The sequence below is a fragment of the Melanostigma gelatinosum genome (assembly GCF_949748355.1).
Source record: "Melanostigma gelatinosum genome assembly, chromosome: 13".
Classification (NCBI taxonomy): Eukaryota; Metazoa; Chordata; class Actinopteri; order Perciformes; family Zoarcidae; genus Melanostigma; species Melanostigma gelatinosum.
This window is the reverse complement of record NC_136646.1, coordinates 15,579,109-15,606,980: the sequence shown is the minus strand read 5'-3', so window position 1 is coordinate 15,606,980 and position 27,872 is coordinate 15,579,109. Positions and strand designations below refer to the sequence as shown.

The 27,872-nt window shown below is 44.2% G+C and overlaps 2 protein-coding genes across 11 annotated transcripts in view; both read right to left on the bottom strand.

Annotated features, from left to right (window-relative positions):
• LOC306787107 (BAR/IMD domain-containing adapter protein 2-like) overlaps positions 1 to 19,842 on the bottom strand; it is a 47,768-nt gene extending 27,926 nt beyond the window's left edge. For 6 of the 8 annotated variants that reach the window (XM_079282140.1, XM_079282137.1, XM_079282141.1 and 3 more), the window contains exons 1-3: positions 19,734 to 19,842; positions 5,832 to 5,907; positions 2,872 to 2,958 (exon numbers count right to left, since the gene is read on the bottom strand). In XM_079282140.1, the coding sequence (XP_079138266.1) occupies positions 2,872 to 2,958; positions 5,832 to 5,907; positions 19,734 to 19,805 (235 nt within the window). In that variant the 5' untranslated portion in view covers positions 19,806 to 19,842. The remainder of the gene's footprint in view (positions 1 to 2,871; positions 2,959 to 5,831; positions 5,908 to 19,733) is intronic. The other 2 variants (XM_079282142.1, XM_079282143.1) reach the window with 1 other exon arrangement.
• A 1,505-nt stretch (positions 19,843 to 21,347) lies between these two features.
• LOC306787530 (charged multivesicular body protein 6-like) lies at positions 21,348 to 27,440 on the bottom strand. 3 transcript variants are annotated; one of them, XM_079282694.1, is made up of 10 exons: positions 27,254 to 27,355; positions 26,988 to 27,119; positions 26,728 to 26,837; positions 24,217 to 24,755; positions 23,931 to 24,018; positions 23,577 to 23,663; positions 23,092 to 23,157; positions 22,660 to 22,740; positions 21,741 to 21,816; positions 21,348 to 21,620 (listed from the first exon to the last, which is right to left on the bottom strand). In XM_079282694.1, exons 4-10 carry the CDS (start codon positions 24,288 to 24,290, stop codon positions 21,571 to 21,573), a joined length of 522 nt encoding a protein of 173 aa, XP_079138820.1. In that variant the 5' UTR covers positions 24,291 to 24,755; positions 26,728 to 26,837; positions 26,988 to 27,119; positions 27,254 to 27,355; the 3' UTR covers positions 21,348 to 21,570. The 3 variants fall into 3 exon arrangements, with proteins under 3 accessions (XP_079138820.1, XP_079138821.1, XP_079138819.1); XM_079282695.1 differs by lacking the exon at positions 26,988 to 27,119 and having other exon boundaries at positions 27,254 to 27,270; XM_079282693.1 differs by lacking the exons at positions 24,217 to 24,755; positions 26,988 to 27,119 and having other exon boundaries at positions 21,350 to 21,620; positions 27,254 to 27,440.
• Positions 27,441 to 27,872: the final 432 nt, after the last annotated feature.

Sequence of the window (27,872 nt, the reverse complement as noted above, 5' to 3'; positions counted from 1 at the left end):
GGGTGGGGTGGACAATAACAAGCCTCTTAGTTCAGGAATATAAACACAGTGGAGCCGAGCTAGTCGGAGAAGATTGTCGTAAATATTTTCAGCCCCACAAACTCTACATTTCCCAAGAAGGGTTGGAAAGCCACAGATGTCACTGAAGTGCTTACTCCTTCCTCACGAAGAGGGATAAAGGAGGAGGAGGATGGCAGAAACAGAGGGAGCGAAGGGAAAGAGAGGGAGGGAGGGCAGGGGTGTGCGTAAGCGTGTGCATGAATGTGTGTGTGTGTGCGGGTGGCAAAGTGACAGGCGATGATTAGCCCAACCAGAGGAGGATATGTGGGAGGGAGTGTGTGGGAGTAGTGGGGCTGGCGCGCGTGAGCGAGCAAGCGAGTGAGAGAGAGGAAGAGAGAGAGAGAGAAAAAGGCTGACTGTCTCTTTCGGCAGAGACATACACAAGTGGATTAAAAGAGCACTCTATACTGTATAAACACATAGAAATGACAAACGATTTGGGGTGTAACGGTTCACAAAATTCACGGTTCGGTTCGGTACGATACAGTAGAAAACTATAAATGCCAGAGAAATGTACTTGATTTTAAAATATATTTATTCATTACAACTAACATCATGAAGTTATTCTTTGACTTTGAACAATGATGGAACTATACCTGAGTGACTCATCTTCTGGGGTGTCTTCTTAGCGACACATAAGCATAAAAACTAAAACTGCTCCTTAATGTGATGTAGTATTGTTACTTACATCTTGTATTGTTACTTACATCTTGCAAAAGAGATTTTTCATCTCATTGGTTAAATAAAGGTAAAAAAAAAAGAAAAAAAAATATATATATATATATTTAATTTTTTTTATTCGAACGTATTGTTTGGTTCGTCATGCGTACCGAACCGTGAGCCTCGTACCGAACGGTTCAATACGAATACGCGTATTGTTACACCCCTACAAACGATATATATGCACAAAACATGCATACAACCATATAAGCATGCACGCACATACAGTGCATACACACAAGGGTGGATTGCTGTGGGACCATACTGTGTTCTAAAGGAATGAAGTAAGACTTAAGCCAGAGTAGAGTGCATGTTAATTTGTCGATAAAAAAAACAAAACAAAAACTGCAATAGCGGGCATTATTTCACGAGGTAATTCAATTCCCTGCTTAAAGCATACTTCTAATGAGAGTGTATGTGTGCGAAAGAACGGAGGAAAAAAAAACCGGAGGGAGGAAGAGACGGAGAGCAGCTGCCGGCTCTTAGGTGTGTAGGTGGGAACAATTTAAAATCTTGAAGACGGAGCCTGAGTGTAGTTGAAATGAACCAAGCAAGCAACAATTATCACGCTTAATACCAAAGATATACTTCTCTCCAAGCCTTAATATCCCCTTGGTGTTATTTTTTTTAAGTCTCCATGAATACACACATGACCAGCGGGTAAAATCATCTCTAAAGACAACGTTACTGTGGAGAATAGAACAAATAAACGCTGGCATTAAATTCAATAGACGCATATAAAAAGATCATTTTTCAATTGAATTAAGATCGATATCTGACAACGCAAATATTACAGATGTGAGATATTGGTTGAAAACATAGCACATAAGCGGTGCTTTGTTCACCTCCAGCGTTCTCTTTTCCTCCAATCTGTGGCTATTTCTGTGCTCTACCCCGGTCTAACAGGAAACTCTGAGCTTTGGGACACATCCCTGCATGCAGTCTGACAGGAGGTCAAGGCACCGGTGGCGACCTCAGGGCGGGGACTCGAGAGCAGGTGGCTGGAAAATAAAACAACATCGATTCTTCTCCGGGGAACCACAATGGCATGCAGGAGGGAGTTTGGTGTAGCTGGCGCATCGTATCTGGAGATTGCCGGTGAACAACAGGGGGCTGATATCTTAGCTACACCGCAACCGTACAACTGCACAGAGCGAGTCAAGTCGATGAACAGACAAAAACAGACTGATGTAAAGACGGAGAGGACGAGTCATTTCAAATATCCAGTCCATTGGAGATCCTCCTCCAGCCAGGGCTTTTGAAATTGGATCAGGTTATTGTTCCCTCACACGAACTTGTGACAAAAGAGGTGAGCAATTTGATACATTACCATACACACTCGCAGATATGCGCAATTTCCAAAATTACCATAGCAATATGTGTAACAACGAAGGAGGGTCGACCAGTGTCACACATTTAATAGTTTCTGACCCAACCTATTCGATTAAATAATCCCTCGCCGTTAGAGCCACAGCGTTCGGCGCAAGAAGAGATTAGATCAGCAGTCAGTCAGATCACGTACATGTTGTTCTCTATTTCGACAAGTTCAGCCGAGGATGCCTGGCTTGGAAGAACCCGCTACTGTAAGCGAGGCACAGTACGACCCGGAGATACTGCTGCTGTATCAATGGAAAACCTCGCAGAGATAGAGCGATGGAGGGACGCTTGCTGAATAAAACATCCTGAGAGCACTTTCATGTCGGTCCCTGTTGGCTGGGCTGAAGGAAACCCAAACTAGATCCCAGCTCCACTGCAACAAAGGCCCCGTCAAATCAACAAGCTATTTACACGTAGATCAAGCAGCCAAAAGCCCAATCAGTGCAAAGGGAATCTCTACAAACAGGAGCTGATTTCCCACGGGCCGGTGGCGGCAAACACAGACTCGCTCAGAGACACCGATCACCAAGGAAACAATTCACTATGAGAGGACCAGGTGTTGGTTGCCAACTGACCACTATGTTTCTAACTAGAACACACACGCGTCTCTCTGAATACAAATCACGAGAGTCTGTATGAACCGATGTTGCTGTTGTTCCAACAATAAGAAAGAATGAGAGAAAGCTGGTCATCAGTTGAACGTCAGTCACTTACCTAAATCTTTGGATCCTTGACTTTCACTGGCCAGTTCACCCATTCTGACTAGAGCATCAAAGTATCCTTTGGCAGCAAATGTCACGTCTGGAGACGGAGAGAAGCAAGAACAAAAGGGAAAGCAGGATGAGTGATTAAGTTAAAAGTAACAGTGCAGCGTGTCACTTCAAATAGGAAGACAAACTGTAATACGTCTTAGCTTCGAGTAAACAAAGCAGTCAGCAGTCCGGCCTAAAACATTTGCACTCTTTCCTTCCACTTCTGGTTTTCCTCAGATAGTTTTTGAAATACTGAATCCCAGCTTCTCGCCACCAGCAAATAAGCAGCACTGATGTTGCGACTCAATTACTCATCTTGTTGACAATCTGCACGCTTGATTGCAAAGAGGAAATTATTTTCTGACAGCTAATCTGTGCCTGATGGGGAAGCCACACAAAGCATACAAATGTGTTTTTGCCGTTATGTTTTGGTCATGGCTTGGTGGCATAATGAGAAGGAAAGTTGGTTTATTATCGGCACAAAGCGCATGTGAGCAATTTGAATATTTAGAGGGCTTTGGCACCAAGTATATTCCCCCTACACTTCACAGTCAGCGACGCCTGAATGCTGCACAAAACTCAGTTTCTACAATTTCCAGAGGACTGGAACCCCCGACACCAACACACATTACAGTGAGCCAATCAGCTTTGTTATGTGCGTTTAACTTTATGATGTCATGCGTTCGAGTACATTTTGGCCCATTGTTCATACTTGGTCTCTTGATCTATGACCAAACTGACTACAAAAAGCAATATTTACCAGCCAATAGCTGTGTCTCCAAGTGAATAGTAATTTCACGGTGTTAACCACATGCTGATAACCAACAGTTGCCTTCTCCTCCTTCCATCGAGTCTTCTTTTGTCAATATGTCTGAACACTGGACAGCAGGTTGACACAGTGACGAGGAGACCTGTATTGACAAAGCTTCCACCTGCTGCTGGATGCTGTATTGTGGCCCAAACTGCAGCATCTTTTTTTTGTTTGTTGGGGGGGAAAGGAGTCTTTCCCTCTGGCGTTGATGGAATGTGTAGTAATGCAACTCTAAAGGCTTTTAAAATCTAATGGGGCTACCTATTTGCTGAAATAAAAAATCCCTTTTTACAGTGGGAGAGTCCACGGGTCAAGTAGAACAAGAGGTCACATGTATGCACAGATGTGCAGACGTGTGCACACGCATAAAATGCTTGACCTCTGCTCTGTGTCAATCAGTGAGGTTACGGCTAACCTAATCAGCAGCCATATCGCCTCTTCTCTCCCACCGCCTAAACACAGATCAAGAGTACTCCTGGTTGTCCAGATCAATATCCACTCCAGTCCCTATTATTTCAACTGCTGCTGTGCTGGCCAATAAAAAGGTCACACAGGGCAGAGTCAGCTTCCAGTGACTCCTGCCCGACTGCCATACAGCCTGCCAATCGGCCCATCTCCAGTGATGAATGGACGCCGCTTTTAGAGGAGACTTCAACAGCGGTCCAGGTGACAGATGGGGGCCCCGTGCCTGCAGACAGCTGCCAGGTGAAAGACACATACACATTTACAACAATAGCCTGGCAGGGGCAGGCTAATCCTAGCAGCCCTGCGATAGAGGAAGTCTCCCAGGCTGGAAGCCTCGCGGCTCTGCTCCGAGGCTGAGGCACATATGCTAATGATAATCCCAATTACAGCTGAGTCAACGGCAGGAGGCGGCGTGCGTTTCCGCCTTCCTCTCTTGCTGAGGGGGGGGGCGACACCTGAGAACTGAGAGCAGAGCCTCCAGAGCATCGCAGCTGATTTCACCTTCATTATGCCAAACACACCCCACTGCTTGCCTTGATGTGGAGAGTGTGCGTGAATGTGTGTCTGTACACGCAAGCAGCAGACTCTATCTTCTTGCCCAACGCTGCTGCAGCAGCGAGGGCGAGTGTGTGTGTGTGTGCGTGTATATATGTGTATGTATGTGTATATATATATATATATATATATATATATATATATATATGAGGATTATCGGATCTCTGATTGTAAGGCAGACAGACAATTGATAGGGGAGGGGCTCATCTCAGAGCTACTGATCAATCACTCAGGAGAAGAGGTGGAAGAACCACATCCTTAATCAGGACAACGATCATTTCCTGTACTTGCGTCATCCCCCATCATGCTGTTGGGGGACTTTTAGAATACGTTCCAGGCTGTGTTCCGTAGGCAGTTGGAGTCACTCAGTTGTATGCATCTGTTGCTTTTACACTTACCAAACGCTGTCAGAACTAGCGACTCACTGGCGCGTTAGAAAACCTGGAACCGTGTCCATATCCAGATCTAGCAAGCCTACCCCATGGAGCCCTTTCGGAATTTCTGATGCTGACTAATTTCAGTGATTGCACCATATGGGTGGAAGTGTGTCCTCCCATCCCCCTGCCCCCGCAAAGCAGAGCCTCTTAGTCGCTTGGGTCGAGCCAATTCTGCAAAGTGTGTCTTTAATGGCTCAGCCAGTCTGTCTCCTACCTATACCAAGGCCAGGATTAGTTATTGTGTGTGTGTCAGGTGGAAAGAAGGCGAAAGACACAGGCTTTAAAACGGGGGGGGGGGGGGGGGGACGCACTAATTGCTGGATTAGCTGGACTGAGGGGAGTTAGCCTTGTGTTAGGGTTGAGGGACATTTTCAAAAATCTCAAAAAGCATGATGCACCGCTGTAAGTGTTTAGGGTGAAACAAACATACATCTTTTGTGAATTTGACTGCTAACAGAGAGGTATCCTCACTTCTGCATCAGATTAGAGGCATCTTGTATTCGTCAGAGTCCACGAGCACTAGATAGATAGATAGCTAGATAGACACATACATACACACGAGAAAGAGACAAAGAGAGTGCTGGCTTGGCCATCTGCCCAAACCTGCGGCAAAAAAGGGAGCATGGAGAAAATAAAAGAGAAAAAAGGACTTACTGGCAAGAGCCTTCTCATAGTTCTTCCCCATGGCAACAAAGTTCCGTAAGCAGGGGTTGAACTGCTCCATGATGGTCTGAAAGAGAAAACAAGAGATGAATGGGAGGTACAGGTTTCACTTATCAACAGAGCGGGGTCAAGGGCAGAGAAGAAAGACTTGCACCTTGCTCTATTCATTCACTATCACTCCCTGCCCCTCTATCTCTCTCTCTGACATACACAAACCTCCTTCAGCTGCACAGAATCTGTCTCGCACAGAGGCAGATATAGGCACCGACAGAATCTTTGGACACACTAAGTGGCTGTCTTGTTGTTGATGAGGGCAGGAACGGCTTCCTCCACCCACATTCTGCCCTCTTACGGTGAGGAATAGTCCAGGTGGGACGAGGCAGGGGTTGAGGATGGTGGCGGAGGAGTGGGATGGATACTCGCGGGACTAAATCGACAGGGATGCGCGTTACCTTTCAGCATGATAGATGACTGACACCAAGAGTCATTGTGGTTGCTAGTGAACAGAGAATTGTAGATTCTACAGACATGGCCATAAGGAATCAGCATTTAGAATTAAAATTACAGCTATAACATTGTATATCTTGATATAATGCAAGTATCCTGTGATAAGAAACAATCTAGAAACCAAGCAGATTGTTTTTGTCATGGCAGCAGTAACACGCGCCGTTACTGCAGAGATGCAGTGTCACACTAAACTGAGGGCAGAGTCGGTAAATGCGGAGAATGCATGATGCCTGCCATCTCCCACCATCATTGTTTCCTCTACCTCTCCCTGTGCTTCCTCCAATTAGCCGGTCCCCAGTCAGCCAGTCAGGAAAAGCCAGGGGACAGAGAGACGGCCGCAACATCGCCGCAGCAGCAGTCTCGACACACAAGCCATCAATACACTTCATAATCTCCTTCTAGGCTGGATTCACACTGTGGCAGAATAATATGGCAAGGCGCCACCACCAGTGTCAACCTCAAACAATCCCGCAGCTCATTCTGAAAATCAGAAGCCTCTCATCTTCAGTCAGACATCAGCATTTTTGCAAGTGGCTCGAGTGCAGCGCGACCCACCTACAGTAGAAATACCAGCGAGTCACACATAAACCACTGATACCGTGATTACCAACAGTAACTATTGTACTACTACTCTCCATGACTGTGCTTGCATCTGGAAAAGATGCAGTCACCACCAATGACATCTGTCAAGGATGTGGCCTTACCTATTGTAAATAGTTTGAATGAAATCGGTTCACTTGTGCTGATCATCACGCAAACATTTGTGTCAAAGTATTACTACAGATTTTTCTAGGGCTGCAACAAACGATTATTTTAAGTATTGATTAATCTCCCAATTGTTTGATCGATTTAACTGATCAGATGTTTTGTCTTAAGTCTCAGGTAGCTTATTTTATTTTGACAGTCAACACTAAAATATATTCTGTTTACTTTTGTATGCCACAAAACAAAACATAAAATCCCGCATTTAAGAAGCTGGAATTAGCAAATATTTAGCATTTTAGCTTGAAAAAAAAATAGGATGAATCGATTGTGAAAATAGTTGCTGATTATTTTCTATCTTGATCAACTAAATATTTGAATTGTTGCAGCTCTAATAGTTTCTATAGTTTTCCAGAAGCATCCTAACTGGTGAAAATTGTGTATAAAATATTTGAACACCCTTTTAAATTCTGGTCATTGCGGCTAAAAGTGTAAATGAGTAACAAAAGTGAGCAAACAGACAGGTGCACTGCAGGTCCCCGTGAATATTGGCTGGCTGAACTCTGTTGAGTTCCTGTCTGTTAACTGGCCCTATAGCCCTCGGGCGCAATGGACTCTGTGCACCGGTTCAGCAGCTTTCAGGAGACTGTAGAGAGAAACTTCTTTTAAAAACATTTGTTCCTGAAGGAAGCGATGTCCTCAAAAAAAAGAAAAAGAGAGCACTCAAATACACAGCTGATTACCTTCTACAGAGGGCACCGTGTCATCTTATTCTTTCACATGAACTCATCCCCCAGCTACCACAAAGATGCTTTAATGAGCTTTATAAGCTACTCTAATAGCAACTCCTGTTTAAATCAGCTCCCTGTCTTTACCATCTGGGTCAGCTAGTCTAATATACTGGAAGACTAGGAGCATAATTAGGGAGAATCCCATCTTCAAGCACACACAGCGCTGCTTTAAAAAATAAAAAATAAAAAAGGTATCCCCGCTCTCGCTGCCTCTGGGAAGATGAAAGACTAACATCCCTCAGGACCTCGCTGGAGAAATGTTAATACCTAAATGTTTCTTCGCGCTGCCTCATTCCCATGTAGAGTGCATCCCATAAATGAGGATAAGGTCACATGAATGTGTGCAAATCGCACACACACGCATCATTTATGCATCAGCGTGTACTCGTGCACACACCCACATGAATACAAGGCTTTATAATAAAAAGAGTGGTGGTGTTTCAAACTTGTGGGTGGGTTACATAACAAAGCATGGCCCCTGTGCAGCATCATTGCGGCACACTCTCCCACTGAGGGGGACAAAGGTAGCAGACACAAGCCCGGCCACCTTTCTCACACAAACACACGCGCTGACCCACTGCCACTGAATAGACAGAAAACGCATGCAGTAATGGAACATAAGGCGTTTAAATGATTAGCCACGGATAGAACGATTATATAAGATACGTTTGCAGCGACATGCAGCTAAGGGGAAGGGAAGAGAAGACGGAAAAGTACAGTGAGGTAGGTTCTTTCTTCCCATTGTTGCTAAATTTGTCATTCAAGTTCTCTTGTACTACATCGTTACCCTAATTCTGGTGGTTAATTGGGAAATGGGGCCAGGAGGCACTTGACAGTGTGCGACAGAGAGCGCGAAAGAGCGAGAGCGAGAAAATTGCGAGGATGGAATATTTCATAAATTAAGAGCAAATGCGTCTATGTAATCATGTACTTTACATCCCTTCCCATTGAAACACTCCTCTGTATCATCTTTCCCTGAAAGAAGTAATGAAATAACTGTCACGGCTGAAGTGTAATTCTTTCCTTTGCAGGGACAGAGAAGCTTGTCCATATTGCGGCTGCCTACACGAGGACCAAATTAATTCATTATCAGCACTCAGGCCAAAAATCATAAAGCAGACAATTAAAAGGAGGGCAGAGAACCGTCTCCTACAAAATGAATAAAATAAGACGGGAAGAAACTGGAGAACTCGGTAGCACAAGCATAAAGGCTGCAAATAAGAGAAAACACACGAATAATGTGAATTTATCCTTGGCGTGGAAGTAGCAAACAAGGCCAGTGTGTGGGAAATGGATTGTCGATTCAAATGATGGGATATTCATCCATCTTTTCTCATTCTGTTCTGTCACACACACACACACACACACACACACACACACCCAGTAATGACATGCAAAGGGGCTAATTTCAAAGCAACACCAGCTGATTAGAATCAGGGGGAAATCACACGCAATCAGATGCCAGGATGCAGTCATGATCATCTGTTCCTTCACGCCTTCCCATCGCTCCTTCCTCCTCAGCCACTCTTCTACATGGCAACCAGACGCGGACCTGATGATGCCCAGGATCAGCTGAGCACTGCAGCCACCAATTATTGTATTCGTGAGAACTGTAGGGGCACGTAATGTGGCGACATTAGGCCGAGCCTAATGATGTAATCCAGAGGAATGTAAAGAAAGAGCATCATGTGCGGATGTAGTTATGACAACCCCACAAACAGTCTTGTCTTCCCTAATAAGAAGCAGTGGGGGTTTATGATGCGTCTCAATCATCTGGATGATAGCGGAGACATTTAGCATGAACCAATTACTGTGCCAAGAGAAAATAGTCAGGTTGCTGTGTAATCTCCCGTCTGATTGGACAGACCAGGAAGCGACACGACCGGATCTGGTTGGTCTCATCACCTCGGCTAAGTAGTTTCCCGAGGGGAACCCTGTGTTGCAGATGTCCACACGCTAAACTAGGCTTGAACATAGCGTCGAAAGAGAAAATTGCTAATTGTACCATATCATGTTTTGATATCATTACGTGAAGCTAAATTATAAAGCTCGTGGAATCACTTGTGGATTGTTTACTGAAAATAAAACACAGCAAGGCAGAGTAAGAGTTTCTAGTTTTAAAAATGTACTTTGCAACATGCAAGTATACGCACACAAAATGAACTACAATTAAATAAAGTTAAAACCAATGCCACTTAGTTTTGCCTCGGGAAAGCTGTGGGTGTGCACGTTAGTGCGGTAGGTGCAGAGCAATAGATTTGCAATGTGTAGGTCAGGTGGTTCCGAAATTCTTGGCAAAAACTAAATCTTCAGTGCAATTTATTTTGAGTTATCTGCAGTAGGCTAGCGTACTCCATACAGACGAGTGTACAGTATGTGGTTGGGGTGTTAAACCACATCTCAAACAGCCAACCTCTTCCTGTTTTACTTCAGTTGCAGTCATTGTACTCTGATCACTTGTGTCAAAAATACATCATGCTGCCTTCATGAGCAGGCCGGAAATATCAGTATTATAAAATACAAGCAGGAACAATTCAACAATGGAAAATACATAACAAGGACAGTTAAGATTTTCTGTGATTCTGATTTAAATGCGGCATTAAAAAAAAAGGTCAGAGAGCAGAAAAAAAAGCTCCCAACAACTGATCGTAGAAGTTATTCAATATATATTAAACTATGAAATATAGATATTACTGCATATAGTGTAAGATGTATCAACTGTATTGAAAAAGCAGACAGTTAGCGGAGTAGGCGTGGGTAATTTGTCCAGGGTCAGTCTGGTTCACTTCTGTCATTTTGGGTTCTTCATTCTCCAATGAATTCATTTAGTACCAAGGCCAGTCACATTTTCTCACAAATTGTTCACATTGTTAAAATATATCCCTCCTGCTGTCATAACTGAGACTGGCAGACTTGCTGTATTGGAAAGACAGCGAACGCTTGTAAAAAATTCGATTACATATTGCCGGAAAGTGCAAAGACAAGTCAGAGCACTTTCTTAAGGACACACCTCAGAGACAACACACACACCGTCACATCCTTATTTCAGAGCCAACTGCCAGTACAGAAGTGTGTACTTCTTCTTGCATACCTAAAGCCTACTGCAGTAGTCACAGCATGTGCTTTCAGCAGAACCCATAGCGAACAGCAAGTCCAAGAATACCACGTGAATATTTGTGTCCTTTCCAAGTTGTATTGAGGAGAGCAAACTTCTTAGCATCGTGGGCTGAAAGAAGACGGTGCTGTTCCAGAGCAGCTCTCGTGTTCTTTTGTTACGGAAGAGTACCGAGTACATTATCGCACATCAGTCATGTCAAACACAGACCCATACACGTTCTCCTAACGTCACAAAGTGCCAGGCAATGCTTTGTTTGTTGATGCTGCAAAAACAGCTCAAGTTCCAGCGCTTGTTCTTATGTTAAAAACAACTAGAAAATGCATTTCCTGCTGAAAATCCGTTGGAATGCTGAAAGCTGAAATGAATCTCAAAAACATTGCTGAAAATAGATATCCAATTTTTAAAAAAATTGCAAAAAGCTTATTAATTCGAAAAGTTGAAAGATTACAAATATGAAGTTACATCACCCTTCTCCTGAAAGAGCTGAACATTTTGATCTTCGAACGGTTTCTGTAGCTTAAAAGAATTCCAGTGGTAGTGATATTTGTTGTAGTAGTAGTAGTAGAAGTTGTAGGAGAAGTATTATTAGCAGTATCAGTAGCATTTGAATAAGTACTAGTTGTAGCAGGAGTGATATTTGTAGTAGCAGTAGTAGTAGAAGTTGAAGTCGAAGTATTAGTAATTAGAAGAAGTAGTAGAAGTAGTAGTATCAGTAGTCGTAGTAATAGCTGTAGTAGTGGTCGTAGTATTTTACAGAACAGTGGTAGTAGTATAATAAGTAGTCGTAGTAATAGTAAAGTCAGTTTTTGAAGTAGCAGTAGTACTAGTAGCAGTCGTACTAATAGCTGTAGTAGTAGTAGTACTGGTAGTAGCAGGAATAGCAGTATTAGCAGTTGTGGTATAAGTAATAATAGTAGTGGTAGTAATAGCAGTAGTGGTAGTGATACTATTTATGGTAAAATTTATGGTAAAATACAGTTAATCCATGGGGCTTTTATTTTGAAAGGGTGGTGCTGGGTGGGGGAGAGGAGACATAATCATAATGTCTGACACACATAAACAGAGGTTATTAAATGCCTGGCTTCATCACAAACATTTCAATTAGAATTCACTCTTTGGGGCTTTTATTTTGAAATGGGGTGTGTGTGGGGGGGGTCCTCTAAAAGTCGCTAAGACCTGAATGACTGTATGAGAGAGAAACATAGATGGAGGGAGAGAGAGAGAGAGAGAGAAGAAAGAATTAGTGAGAGCGAGAGAGAAGAATTTGTGAGCGAGAGAAGAAAGAATTTGTGAGCGAGAGAGAGAAGAAAGAATTTGTGAGAGAGAGAGCAAGAGAGAGAGAAGAAAGAATTTGTGAGAGAGAGAGAAGAAAGAATTTGTGAGAGAGAGAGCAAGAGAGAGAGAGAAGAAAGAATTTGTGAGAGAGAGAGCAAGAGAGAGAGAGAGAAGAAAGAATTTGTGAGAGAGAGAGCAAGAGAGAGAGAGAGAAGAAAGAATTTGTGAGAGAGAGAGCAAGAGAGAGAGAGAGAGAGAAGAAAGAATTTGTGAGAGAGAGCAAGAGAGAGAGAGAGAAGAAAGAATTTGTGAGAGAGAGAGCAAGAGAGAGAGAAAGAATTTGTGAGAGAGAGAGAAGAAAGAATTTGTGAGAGAGAGAGGCAGAGAGCGAGAGCGAGAGAGAGGCTCTGATATCTCTGGCAAACTTTCTCATTTGGAGATTGTCTGATGTTTTATCTTTTACAGCTTACATGACTGTTGTCCTGCTCTGCCATGTCTTTCCTCACCTCTCCCTCTTGTGTCGCGGTGTGTGTAAATGTCACTCGAATCAGGAAACTTATCAGAATACTCATGTCTGATTGGCCGAGATGCAACACGTAACAGCTACATACACAACAAATTGTGTCTGTAGTGTTAAAAATGTGGCTTAACTGGCGATCTAGAAATGGGGTACCGTTTTCTGTGGAAGATGTTTTTGAAGCTAAATTTAACATTGGTCTCTATGGAGCAGAAAGTTGGTTTTCCTCTCAATTAACGGCTTCTGTGTCAAATGTGGAAATCTGTGGGATTCCACAGTAATTTTTCTATGACAAGGACAATATTAGCTACTTCTACATCCAGAAATTATGCATGAAGAGTGAAGATTGTGGACACAGTGGCAAAACAAATGTTTTTTTCACAAGAATCTCAAGCTGCTCTTCACTCTAGCGGTGACATCACGCACTCTAAGCTGCGCAATACACACCCATTATAAAGTCAGAAAAGGGCTGAAAAATCATAAAATTTAAATTGCTGCAGTTCAAAAAGTTAAAAAGATATCAAAAAGCTGAATCATGTTGGCAATAGTTGAGGGTTTTCTCAACATTTGAAAGTTGCAATGGTGTCTGTTGCTGAAAGTATGAGGAAGTTGAAGGATTTGAAAGTTGAAGAAGGTTTTGAAGTTTTTGAAGGATTTGAAAATCTTCTCCATAGAAACCCATTCAAAAAAAAGTTGCAAAAAGCTTAATAATTCAAAAAGTTTAAAGGTTAGAAATAGAAAAAGTCATAGCAGAGATGAGCTGAAGGAGCTGAACATTTTGATAGTTGAACGGTTTCTGTAGCTTAAAAAATGAAGAAGAAGAAGCGTTGCGACGAAACGGGGGACGGAAGAAATAGTGGAATAAAGAAACAGGATAACAATAGTTGGAATGCTTAACAGCATTCCAACAATAAAGAAACAGGATAACAATAGTTGGAATGCTTAACAGCATTCCAACAATGATGAAACGGTGTGTGTGTGTTCTATTGCTAGCTATTGCAGGTCATTAGTGACCAATTATCCAATCATGGGTTGTAGCTACAGAAGTCACATGAAAAACTCGTGACCCAGCAGAATCTTGAAGAGATCCAAGACAAGTATATAAGGACTCTACTGTCAGTGCCTCCCACCTTGCAAATAAAATGATATCCTTACACTTTGGCAAATGTTAGTCACAAACAAAAACATAACAGAAACATAAGAGGCTTTTTACCAATGTTAGATTTAGTCACACATGAGGCTTGATGACCTAAAAGTCATCAACAAGGGGCCTCAGGTGGAGAAGCAAAAACTCTTTGTCCACTCCCCACCTTTAATCCTCTGCCAACGCAAAACAAATCATTTGCTTGCCAGAGACCAACTATTTACTGCGTTTGTTTGCTTTGCCGTCATCTGCAGCCAGTGTGACCCCCCCTCCCCCTCTACTCAGCCTACTCGACAGCCTAACCCAACACAGGCCCTGGTTACCACAGCAACCAAGACCCAGACGTATTTGCAAGCTTTAGTTCTTTGACCAGCAAAACACTCGTTCATTTTGGTGGAGGAAAAACTGTGAAATCCCCCCAAAAAATATTCTTCCAATGAATTATGAAAGACTCGAAAGGTAATAAACTGACAGCAGCAGAGATCGTCGTTTCTTCAAATGACCATCAAAGGAAAAATAACACGTTGTAGAATGACGGACTTCATTTGAGTGTGGGTTGCTTCATGGTCAGATGAAGAGGATATCTGCAAATTCACATTTTGCATGGCAGCTTTCAGGAGGGCTGTTTATGAATTATGGATGCATTGCGCGAGGGTGCCACTGCTGACCTCCTCCTTGCCACGTTCAGATTTCAACACAGCCCTACATGGACAGAACACCATGTATCTAGTGCTTGACAGATGTAAACCCAAAGAACATGCATGTCTCCTAGTGAAGTGTCCCACAGTGACAAGCAAGAACATAATCTAAATGATGATGATTTTAACAAATACACTAAAAAAAAAAAAGTCCAGGGAATGCCCTACTAGTGAGTGTCTGTTGCATTCGTCACTTTACACCCCAATCGTAATGTCTCGCTGTGTGTCCAAATGTCTTATAACCAAAAGGAACATTCAAACCATGTGGGTATGCAAGCCGAATTTCCTACTTTCTGCACAATAGCATGACTGGTCTGGGTCTCAGTGCCTAAGTGGGTGGAGTGTGGCCAATGCGACTGAAAGTAGTAGCATCTGCCACAGAGGCATAAAGTCACACTAGCCACAGGCACGTTAACTGCAGTCCATGACCCATAAATGTAAGGCCATTGTCCACTGCCGCAGCACTTACTGAGATGTTCTGTCACTGCTTCTGTGTGTCTCTTTCGGTCCGTGTAATTACAGCTTCACCCTCGACAGTAATTAGGGACTATTTCAACAAGGATTTGGAATCTCTCCATCCATGTTTCCTTCTCTTCATCTCCTCTCTTCTACCCCCACAATAAGCATTCTAATGCACTCTATAAAGCGAAGTCCATTCTCATGCACGCCGGGTTTTTTTGTGACAGATAAGTAACATTTTGGGACGATGGACACATTAACGGAAGGTTCCCTTACAGATGATTTGATGTCGCCAACATGGACAACACCGTTTCATCCTATCTTTACGAGATGACTTTGAAGGAACCTGTTCTGTCAGCTATGAAGCCCCCTTTTGCAGTCAATTCAGTGTAGCCTTGGATTTTAGCACCGAGCATCTCCAGTCTCAGTCCTTGGAAAAAGCAGTGATGAGTAAAAGAAAAGAGAGAATGTCTCTAAACCATCCACCCCCGGACGTGCAGAGAAGGTGGGTGTGTGGAGCAATAGTCCTCTCTCTGCATCGCAGTCTAAAGGCACAGGGAACAAATCTGCTGTTCCACAGGCAATGAATGTTATGATATCTCCTGCAGTGCCTAATGCAATCTTTTCAAGGCCCATGGCACCGGCAGGCACAAACTTGTTGAAACACTATATTCTGGAGGCAGATGTTCAGGAGCTGAAGTCATTTGAAACTCCATTAAATTGCATAGTATAGGGGGAAGTGGTGCCTGATGGGATATACTGCAAGAAGAAAAAAAAAAAGGTAAATAACGTGATGATGGCGTCATCATTCGGGTGCCTCTAGACAGCTTCCTAATGCAGGACCACACAGCACCGTGTACACATCAGACAGGGCTGGTTTACACTGAAGCCCTTGTGGGCCTTTCATGAAGCATTTCCCGTCTATTACAACATCTCTTTTAACTCCGAAAGAAAAAAATCCTTTGCTCTTCCTCCCTCTCACTCGCCTTCTCCAGCCCTTCGCTTTACTGCACGTCTTTCAGCACAATGATACGACAGAAACGCATAAGAATAATGGCACGTTGTTGCTAAGAGACCACCTGTTCAGATCTCCCACATGAGATTGAGGTGGAACCGTTAGTCCTCTTACCATTATCAGAATATGATTCAATCGAGTGTCGCGAATGTCACCACAATATTTTAACTGAGAGAGGAACCTCTTATATAACCGCATGTCTTTTAGGCAGGAAAAACTGCGGTTCCGATCCAGATCAAGCAGCCTATACTGCAGCAGTATCGCACTCGTCACACAATGAAGATCCTCTAACCGGAGTGTATCAAGTATCACGCTTGACGTCAAACCACGATTTTGCCTTTCCTCATAACAGCCATTTGAGAAAATGGCGTCCACTGTTGACAATTAGGGAGTGGTTGCAGAATGGGAAAACGAGCATTGTCCCGCGGGCTGCAGGAGACGAGACACACCCTTGTACTCCCTTACCTGCAAGGGTGTGTTCAAAACCTGCAACACACACACAAAGCTTCCATGACGAAGACTCTAATTAAACATAAGTAAAAGTTATCTCGCGCTAAAAGGGTGTGTTCAACCGGCTCGCTTCCGTGCTACCTTGAGGGTTAAACGTTATAAGTAGCGATTAAAAGGCCTCATTATAAACTGATTTAATACACAGTCCCATTCTTCTTTGGCCTCTAGTCTGATTAATCTGTTTGTTCACTTCAGTATGTGCCTGTGGCCCCCCCCACACTGCGCTCAGACTTCATCAATCGGCATGTTATGGGGCTTGACCCGGACACCGTCTCTCCAAGACACCCAGCAACAAGGCCAGCTGGTGGAGATGACTGTGGTGCACACACACACACACACACACACACACACACACACACACACACGTGTCAGTCTTAAGTATCCGTCTCCCCCCGTCAGCGCGGGAATGACTAGATGCCATTCGCCACGTCTGGAACCGTCTATGTGAGGGAGGAGAATTGAAGTGAGTCACAGAGGATCACTTTCGGATTGCTGGGTTTCACAGGGTTGACTCCCCGGTTGATTACCATAAAGTAAAGAAAATTTAGGAGTGCCTCTGGCCTTTAAGGAGCAACACTCACCGGGAGATGCTGAATCTCCAGTCTCACCCTCGCCATGCTTACAGTCCCAGCCCTGTTAAACAAACACTCTCAACTCACTGGGCTAACATGAGTCACAGCGGTGCAGTTACCCTCCTCTCCTCCTCTGCGATTACTCAGTATCTGCCCAGCCGCAGTGACTTTGCAGCCATGCCGTACTTTTTTAGATCTCCTCTCCCTCAGGAGAGGTCCGTTTGCATACGAAAACAATTGCTGTCCACTGACGCTTTCAAACTCGTAACGTGGAGAGAAATGGACACAGTGGGCAGCCAGCGTTATGGAAGTGCCATGTGTCTGCCCCCCCAAAGTTAGAGGTAAGTGACTGGCTGTTAAGAGTTTGTCCAACAGTTGGAGACTCATGACTCTCCATGTTTAATCATCGTTGCAAACATTTAGCAACGGCATTATAAAAATAGAACAAAGCCACAAAGAGTCAAAGGTATAACACTCTGAACATGACTTTAGGGGGGGGGGGGGCACCAATATAGAGTCTCACTCTGCACTTTGTTAAGAAATACCCGATCATTGTGCCCTGCTGTCTGTGCCACTAATGACAGGGTGAACTCGGGTAAACTTTCAGCATACTGTCAGATGTCTTGCAGCTCTACCATTCCCTCAATGTGGCCGACAAGCCCATGAAACTAAAGGTGACAGTCTGCACTTCAATGGCAGCAAACGTCATTGACAAAACCAGCCGATTCCCACCTACATCTATAATAAAACAGCATCACTTTAAAATAAAACAAGTGCGGTTTTGAGGCTATAAGCACCTAAAAACATGCAGTGAAACACTGATGTGTATCATCACTGAGATATGTTGAGAGTCTAATTGAATCCATCTCTTTCAATATTACAGGACACTAAAGAAACTAGCTTTTACGCTGCAACGTTGGTGAAGAAAGCACGAGGAACGCCAAATAGGCAGCGACTATAGATGACACTCTTGTGAGCTCCGAGCTTTTGACACAAGTTCAGATCCCCAGTGTGGAAGAAGGTCTGCGTCTCTCCACTCTGCCACCAATCAGCGTTCTTGGCTGACACGGTGCTTTCACCCCCAGAGAGAGAGCCCCACTGCTGGGCTTGTGCTTGAATGAGCAAGACCATCTACGAGGGTTCGGGACCCAGACACCTACAGCGTGTCCATGTTGATTTGCCCACATTAGTAGGTGTAAATACTTGGACAAAACCCGACAGAGCATGGGCACACAATTCACAATGAAAAAGAAGGATACACTGTAGGTTGTTTGACCAATCCTGGGCAGAAATAGCCTGAAACATTTGCTTCCCTTGTTGGCTCTAAAAGAAGCAGCAGTCGGTCACTCTTGGCTCACCCGACCTCCTTACTGATGTAAGTCTATTCCCTGCAGGAGGATGAACAGCTACCCTCTACCCATCCTTGGCCTTCTGTTAAGCTGAACTACAGCTGGATGGGGGCAGTTCAAACTAAAGTACCATTTAAGGTTTGTTGTGCGAGTGAGAAAATATTGAAAGAGACTTCCTCCGGTATCAGTGAAGCTCCAATCAAAACAGAAACATGAGATTATCACAAGACACTGAGGTGTGGAGCCCTCATAACCTGGACTTTTGCTGTCATTCCTGCCGTGCTGAAACATGGCGTAATGAACCAAAGTCCGGACTTTTAAAGATTTACATGGCAACTATACTGCTGAAATGATTTGTCGATTAATTGATCAGATGTTCAGCGAACAGTTAAACGTCAACAACTTCCATAGTCAATTTAATATTTCAATCACGTATCAAGTATTCATACATGACAAATCCCTAGATTAGCTGGTTCTCTTCCTTTTACGGCATTGCTAATTAAAACATTTGGGGATCTGATAATAATAATAATAATATAAATAAAATAATTAATTTTTTTACTGTTTTCTGCCATTTTATAGACAAAATGATCAAATAATAAAAAACATACTTGAATATGTTTTCCCAGTGCTGAGGCTTACCACTGCATGCAGTTCTCACGGGTTTTTAGGCAGAACAGGTTTGAATGTTGAAACTCCTTTGGGGCAAATGTTTACTTGTTGCAACAAATCAGCCCAACCTTTTCTTCTCCTTCAAAAACTCACTTCTGGAATGCAATCCGTCCCCATTTCGGCCTGAAAGCTAAAAGCTATAGAAACCCACTGGTTTTTTAGGAATAGCCTATTATCAGAGCAGTAACGTTCGGTGGAGTATAGGAATAAAATAGGCCAACATGTAGGAAAAGAATGAATGAGTTTGGTTTGGTACGCACGGGGGCTTTTTTTTAGCAGAGAGGTGTTGCCCTAATTAGCAAACCTGGTTTCGATGACAAATGTGTGGAGGTGGAAGACTAATCCCCCCCCCCCCCCCCAAAAAAACAAAAAAAATCAACCAAATGAGCTACGGCGCCTCTCCCTAAATAGATTATCGTTAAAACAATTTAAACGACAAGGCTCTGAATGCGTCTTGGTCAGTAAATGCATAGGTGTCATTCATGGTGGAAATACACGGTGTCTCACAGCTGGAATCTTATTATTAAACGGAACTCAAAACTTTACTCATAAGTTGAATCTTACCTTATAGACATTTTCCGTCATGCGGTGAACCTCGTCGGTGCGAGACATCGTGGAATCTTCAGCCAGGACCATAAACGGTTCTTTCCTTCAACAATGTATCCGCGTAAAATGGGGGGGGGGGGGGGGGGTGACTGGATAAATACGCGAGTTTGATCAAATAGGCGAGGCGACGCGCTCCGTGAGAGGGAGATAACACTGCGCTCCCGAAACCCCACTCCAACTAAAACACACCTTCCCTCTGCTCAGCTGACAGCCCGCTGCTGCCTTCACGGTCTCAGCGACAGTTTGGTTTTTTTTCGCAGTTCAGACGCGCGGTAAAAGCGTGCAGAAATAAAGTGCAAAATACGGTGAAAACACAAAAAGCACAGAAAATAACATTTTACATAATGTTGTGTAAAATACAGCAATACTTACACGTTGCGCTAGTGAGTGATAGAGATATTCAGGAATGTAATCTCATAAAAAAAAACTAAATTAGGCTACTGTGATTTAGAAAAAAACGATTGTCAAGGCTTGCATTAACTAATTAAATAAGGAGAATGATATGCTGGTATATTCCATGTTGACATGGATCCAGAGCACATGTACACTTCGTTCAAACCATAAACCCAATATTTCCAACAGTATCAGAACGCAGCACCATGTTATGTTAGTGCACATTTGGTGCACGCCCCCCCCCCCCCCCCATATTTCTGTACCAATTGAGCTCCATCATTGCTATAATATGCAGATTTACATTTGTTTCTCTGCAAAAAAAAACATGTATTTAAATAAAGTTCTTGGCCAAGAAAAAAGTATTTACGATGTAATTGCCTATTGATTTAGTTAAGAGCTTAAAATACACAGTTCTCTAAAATTTGCATTAATATAAAACAATTTGCCTACAGCCAAACTCTGCACAAGGTGATTAAATACTGCAGGAGGGACCCTGTCATGTTGTCGTCAGAGCAAAGAAGCAAATCAAACCCGTTTGTTTTCATTCTGACAAAGATTGGCTGCTTTAAAAAACCAATCCAGCAATAAAAAGACAGAATATACAGATTTAGAGTATGTATCCTGTCCCCAGTGTTCCATGTCCACAGCAGCATGGTGCATTTTGTTGTTCTCTGCCTCTGCCAATTAAAGCCTTTGTGCACACTGTTGCCGTCATCTGAGCAACCTAAAAAAATGACAGTTGTCCCCATTAAGTTTCTCTTCTCTATGTTTACAAAGACAGCTTTATGTATGCAATTGCGTTGCAGAAGTCTGTAAGTGAGTCAGTAACACCATAGCTGATGTTTTTCTCACAGCGGGTACTTTGTGTGTAGTTTCATTGTACATGCCAATTAAAGTCTAAGTGCCCACTTAGTGTAGGATTGTAAATACTATACTGGCTTTCTTGTCAAACATCTCCCACATATCAGCAACATGCGCTTTCTACTTTCTGCCAATAACCACACACACTTTGCTGATGGGATGCGAATGAACACACCTGTTTTGTAAACTGTTGAGTCAAAAGAAAACTAGCAAAGGGTGCCCCCTTCTGGACAACTTATGACACACAAGATGAAAATGTGAACAACATATCGAGTCAAAAGAATTCATGTTGTGGCCACAGCTCAATTTAATATGGAAAACATCTGAAATCAACGTGTAAAACATCTAAAAATGTGTCCGTTCATTCTGTTACACCATAACCATGACAGTTACAATGTGACATTTCTTTGCTGATACAAATCCTTTATGTAGATACTTCAGGGGAGCACTGATGCGTGCAGGTCCCGCCTTCATCTACTAACAATTAAGGATGAAAGAGTGAAATCAACAGAGTGACCATCAGTACAAATTGACTCTGTCTCTAGGCTGTTAACATCTCTCTGTCTGGCTTGTCCTTTGCTTCTCTTCTCTCTAGAAAAGAAAGTCAAAGTGAAGTAAATAAGATCAACCTGGCATCAATTGCTGTACAAATATATCAAAAAGTGTGTGAGGAACGCTTCATGGTGTGAAATAAGAAAAACAACCGTATACCTGTCTCAGCTTTATGCGTCTCTGGGACCTCTGGTATCGGCTCAGTGGGGACTTCTGGAAGTGCTAAATCTTCTCCCTGTTACATGAGATGGGACAGAGTAACAGTATACGTTGAAATAATGGAGGTTACAGTGACCGACGAAGAAAGGCACAAAAGTGTTTATTTGCCACGCTGAAAATGTGTTTTTCACTTCCAAAAAACTTGACGTTTTGGCAATGCAAGCGTCAGGATTCTGAATCTTTTACTTCTTGACCCTCTCCTTTAATGTCCCTGATACAACTAAGCACTGTACTTTTTAATGTTCTATTTGAAGCCACATGTGTAAATAGAGGCACGTTATTAAACCCAAACATCTAAAACATTTGTAGATAAACTGTTAAAAGGAATATTACATTGCTTGCTGCCTTTTTGTCAAATTGAGAAGACTCAGAATTAGAGTCTGCGTCTGTGTTCAAGTGTGAGACATAATCATTTGTGTCGTTTGATAGGCTTTGAGAGTGGGTGTCGTTTGGAAAGATAATTAGATCACAAAAGAGAAAACATCTGCTGAGGTTTTAATTATTAGCAATCAGCCAAATTCATATCCACAACTGTTTCTATTATACAGCCTGTTATGACACACAAATTATGATTTTGTGGCCTCTAACTTTGCTACACTTATTCCTCTCCTCGAGAGACGGATAATGTACACAGCTGGTCAAAACACCAGCATGCCTGGGTATGAAATCCGCACTTGACTTAACTCTGAATCACAGATTTAACATCACCACTGCTCCAGAGGAAGCGCTACAGTAAGTGGCAAACAGTTGAAGCCTGCAGTTACTCCAGGTCTCACTGTAAATACCAAAGGGGGGGGGGGGGGGGTGTAAACACATTCTCTGTGTTTGTAAAAGGTTAAAGATGTAGCGCAACACCCACCTGAGTGATAGCTTCCAGCTCTGCTAATGCAGCCTCCTCGTCCTCCTGCGTCAGGGCTCCAGCCAGCATTTCATCTATTTGCTGCAGGAGGAGCAAAAAAAAAATGAATAAATGTGTTAGCCGACAGCACAGTGACGGACAGCTCAGATTTTCTTCTGCTGACGTACTATAAACATGGACAGTTATCTATATACAATGTGTAGGAGAGTTCCAGATTAAAGCAGTCTGCGGCCTCTAAACGTAGCCTCTGCCAATGAGTCATGCTGCAGTTTACGTCAATGTCTTTCCAAAATGTCATCTCGTCATCATTTTTATTCTATTAAGACACTGGCATGAAATGTTCATAATTGGCATATGAATTCTTGAGTTATGGCCCAAACGTGTTCCCGTGAGCTCACAGTGGACGTTTTGTGACATCAAGCAGACATTTACCTTTTGATAGTCAATTGATTCCTGGGTCTCATCCAGGATTCTCTCCACATCTTCAACCGACATGATCTGTCACAAAACAAGAAGAAAGGAAATCCAACATTACAGAAGAAAAGTGTTTTGCGATGAAAAGTGTTTTCCTCACATTGTGGGCTTGTGAATTTTCCAGGGCAAAGATCTGTACACTTGTATCCAAGGATGTGCTGCAGTCACACCGCTGTAGTCAAGGCTTTGCTTTTTAATCCCTTAATCTTCAAACAATGTGCACCGGCCATGCTAACACAAACCACAAGCTTGCTCCGCTGCCCAATCCTCGCCTGAAGGATCACATCGAATAAAGTGTGTTTATCAGTTAAAGCGTTTGACATTATTGACGTGTACTCTCACATATCTAAAGCTTGAGGGAGGGGGTGTTATCACATGAATCACACATAAAAGGCATATTTTTAAACACAAAAGGCAGGAAAGAAACATGAAAGCATATCTACCTCGTGCATACTCTTCAGACAATCGTTGCCAACCTTAAGTCCCTCGATGACTGTCATCTCAATTTGCATGAACTCAATATCTTGAACCTGTTGACAAATATTAGCATGTAAAACATAAAAATGTCCAAAAATACAGATTTTTCTAGCTCAGGTAAAGCTTGCATTTTGCAGAACATGAATAGGCAGACCTTGGAAGATTTGACTTTTTATCTTCATGTTTTCCATCACATTAAAAAAAATGTGCCTTGCTCTTTAAAACAAGTGCATGAACTTTAAATCTGACACACACATTGGCTGAGGCTTGGTGACTTAAAACACGCTGACATCAAATAGCATAATGGCACAAAAACTTACCATCCGCTCCAGGTTGGATATCTGGTTTTCAGTCTTGTCTAGTAGCTGATCCTGATATCGTTTTTTCTTAAGAAGCAGCAGTGCTTTTCTGCAATAACAAATACAAAGAAAAAAAATACATAATACAGCAAAGAGCATGTTATATATATATTGTGACAGCCCCCGGGGTGGCAAGGGGGTTTCACGACAACACGGACCAATAAACACAACCAGTCGGTAGATAAATGGTGCAAGTGAGGTTTTTACTGAAGATAGAGAGTGGATAGGGGTAGGATAGACACTCAACAATACACTGTCCGCTTTCCAGAGGGATGGTCGGGGTTCACTTCCACGGTTCGGTGCACAACGGGTATTCCTCATACGGTCCAGGGCGCGGGCAGGAGCAGGGTAGTCGTACAGGCAGGGGTCGGGAGCCGGGCGGGTAGTCAGACGTTCCAGGGTGATCAAGGGGTAAGCCAGTTGTCTCCAATGCGTTTGCTGTGTCTCCGTCTCTTTCCACTCCTACTCTCTCCTAGTTTCCTGTGTCCGGGGCCCTTTTATAGTCCCCTCCTCCTCCTCCGATAGGGTGTGGTCGCTCCCTCGGCTCTCCTCCTCAGGTGTTGCTTGTTTGGGCTGATGGTGGTTTGGCGCTCTTTTCCACTCCCTGACATGGGGCTCCGCCTCCATGTCCGGCAATATCGTCCCTCTACCACTTCTCCTCTGAGGTTGCCCCTCCGGCTGCCACATACCCCCCCCCTTAAATCCGACCTGGGGGGAGGACTGCTCCAGGAACCTAGGGCGTCCCGTCTAGACAGGGCGTCCGCGTTTCCATGAGCGGCCCCGGATCTGTGGACAACAGAGAAAGCATATGGTTGAAGGGATAAAAACCAGCGTGTGACCCGGGCGTTATTGTCTTTTGAACGGGACATCCATACCAGGGGGGCGTGGTCCGTGACCAGGGTAAAGTGTCGTCCCAGCAGATAATATTTCAACTCCCCCAGAGCCCATTTGATGGCCAAACACTCCTTCTCGACCGTGGCGTATCTCGTTTCTCTCGGTAATAATTTTCTGCTTACGTATGTGATCGGGTGCTCCTCTCCATCCCTCAGCTGGGACAGGACGGCACCCACCCCGGTCTCGGAGGCATCTGTCTGTACCACCAATGGTTGCGTAAAGTCCGGGGTCACCAGCACTGGTTCAGAACAGAGTACTTCCTTCAGCTTCTCGAAGGCGTCCTCGGTCTCTGCCGTCCATACGATCCGATCTGGCAGCCGGTTTTTTGTTAGGTCCGTCAGGGGTGCTGCAAGAGCAGAGAACTGGGGAACAAACCGTCGATAGTAGCTAGCTAGCCCAATGAATGCTCGTACCTGTTTCTTTGTGCGGGGGCGGGGCCATTCCCGGATCGCCTCGACTTTCCCTACCTGGGGCTTGACGCAGCCGCGGCCGATGGTGTACCCCAGGTAGTCAGCTTCCCGGAGGCCGAGGCGACATTTCTTGGGGTTGGCTGTCAGCCCCGCCCCTCGCAGAGCTTTCAGGACGGCTTCCAGTCTTTGGAGGTGAGCCCCCCATTCCTCCCCGTGCACGACGATGTCGTCCAGATAGGCTGCCGCGTATTCTCGATGGGGACGTAGTACCTGGTCCATCAGTCTCTGGTACGTGGGGGGGGCTCCGTGGAGACCGAACGGCAGCCTCTTATAGTGGTACAGTCCCATGGGCGTAGTGAAGGCCGTTTTTTCCCTGTCTTCGGGGGCTACTGCCACTTGCCAGTAGCCTTTAGTCAAGTCGAGGGTGGTGATGTATCTGGCCCTCGATGTCGCTTTGCATCGCCTCCGCGCGTTCGGTTTGTACCGCCATATACTGCTCCATGTGTACTTGCTGTTGGTATTGTTGTTGCTGCTGTGCTTGGAGGATTTGCATTTGTACTTGCATGGCTTGTTCGTGGCGTTTTTGGGTTTCCTGGTTGCTAGCGATTAGCCCCGCTAGCAGCTCTTGAAATGGCACCGGGGTGGCCATGCTTACTGGGTTGGTCGGTCTATCGGTCAGTGTTGCCAGAACCGGACTGTGCCCACATTCTCCACCAAATTGTGACAGCCCCCGGGGTGGCAAGGGGGTTTCACGACAACACGGACCAATAAACACAACCAGTCGGTAGATAAATGGTGCAAGTGAGGTTTTTACTGAAGATAGAGAGTGGATAGGGGTAGGATAGACACTCAACAATACACTGTCCGCTTTCCAGAGGGATGGTCGGGGTTCACTTCCACGGTTCGGTGCACAACGGGTATTCCTCATACGGTCCAGGGCGCGGGCAGGAGCAGGGTAGTCGTACAGGCAGGGGTCGGGAGCCGGGCGGGTAGTCAGACGTTCCAGGGTGATCAAGGGGTAAGCCAGTTGTCTCCAATGCGTTTGCTGTGTCTCCGTCTCTTTCCACTCCTACTCTCTCCTAGTTTCCTGTGTCCGGGGCCCTTTTATAGTCCCCTCCTCCTCCTCCGATAGGGTGTGGTCGCTCCCTCGGCTCTCCTCCTCAGGTGTTGCTTGTTTGGGCTGATGGTGGTTTGGCGCTCTTTTCCACTCCCTGACATGGGGCTCCGCCTCCATGTCCGGCAATATCGTCCCTCTACCACTTCTCCTCTGAGGTTGCCCCTCCGGCTGCCACAATATATATACAGAATCAAATAGATGATTTCATTGAGCCCATGGCGAGATCTGCACCTCTGTGTGAAGTTCTGCATGTCATGCGTGTACTGTTGTTATTTAATCGACCTACAGTACTCCTAATTACCGTCACACACTACTGACTACATGGGGATATGCTTACTCTTTCTTTCCATCTTTTAGCAACTGCTTTGCCAGAAGTCGCTCTTTCTCCAGCTGGAGGGTGATTCTCTTTTGGTACTGCTTCAGTTTATCTCTCTGCTGCTTCAATTGCTGGAGGAAAAAACAACACAAAGTCAGATGTATTTTTAAGTAATGAAGTAACGAAATTGCTTATATTCTGAATTAGATTAGAAAGCTCCCCAGTGGGGGAACTCATTAATACAAAAACTGTCGGCATATATGTGCAATACGTTGGATTACCACATATCTGACAATGTGTCCAACAGTTAAAGTAACACGAGTGTTTTGTACTACATTGTAATGTAGAGTGGGTTATATTTTCCCTTCACAGATGACGGACAACACGTCCCAACAGAGGACTTCTGTCTCAATCTGAATGACAGAAAAACAGACTAGCATTACTCCATGTTGCCTAGCAGCCCGCAGCGCTGTGCAGCAAGCTAACAGTAGCCTTGTGCTAATGTAACGGGACTAGTAATCTGCTGCTCCCACCGCTATCAGCTCACCAAAATGGCTTTGTCTTGTTCCGTTACACGCGTAGATTGACTCTTTCTCCCAAAAACGGTACCCATTGTTCAGCCACATCCCCTCCACATCCTCCTGCATCAACAGACAGATCACTACATATTATCGAACATTTTACCATGATAATAAACAGCCAAAAGCAATGGCTAGCAGGCTAACTGACTAACGTTACCACCATGTCCACAGTTTGTCCGTGATTCCTACGGCAAGCGAGGCAGGACATCACATTTGGAAGTCTGTAGTATTTGACTTCATTCAAGTCTGGAACTCCGACTAGCATTGCTTCGTTTCATTATCCTGATAGAGCAGCCATATCACAACTGTCATCACATATCATTTGACATTAGCAGCACATATAGCAGCACATGTAGCAGCACATCTAGTAGCTAGCACATCTAGTAGCATGATCGGTTACCTTGGAAAGCTCCAGACTCCCCGGAGGGTTCCAGGATCAGCACCTTGGACAGCAATCAATGTTGTGAAAATGACCCACCTGAGCTGAGACAGGAGGATGCTGCAGCGTGTCTATTCAACAGTCATCATATCTGAATAGAATACAGGTTTATAGTTGCAATTGTACAGTCCCTAGTGTACCACGTG

Excerpts from the sequence above, each read along its gene's own strand:
- LOC306787530 (XM_079282693.1), bottom strand. The coding sequence starts at position 27,319 with ATGGGTACCGTTTTTGGGAGAAAGAGTCAATCTACGCGTGTAACGGAA. Across the intron at positions 26,838-27,253 it reads AACAAGACAAAGCCATTTTG|CAATTGAAGCAGCAGAGAGA; the intron begins GTGAGCTGATAG and ends TTTTTCCTCCAG. Across the intron at positions 23,664-23,930 it reads TATCCAACCTGGAGCGGATG|GTTCAAGATATTGAGTTCAT; the intron begins GTAAGTTTTTGT and ends ATTTGTCAACAG.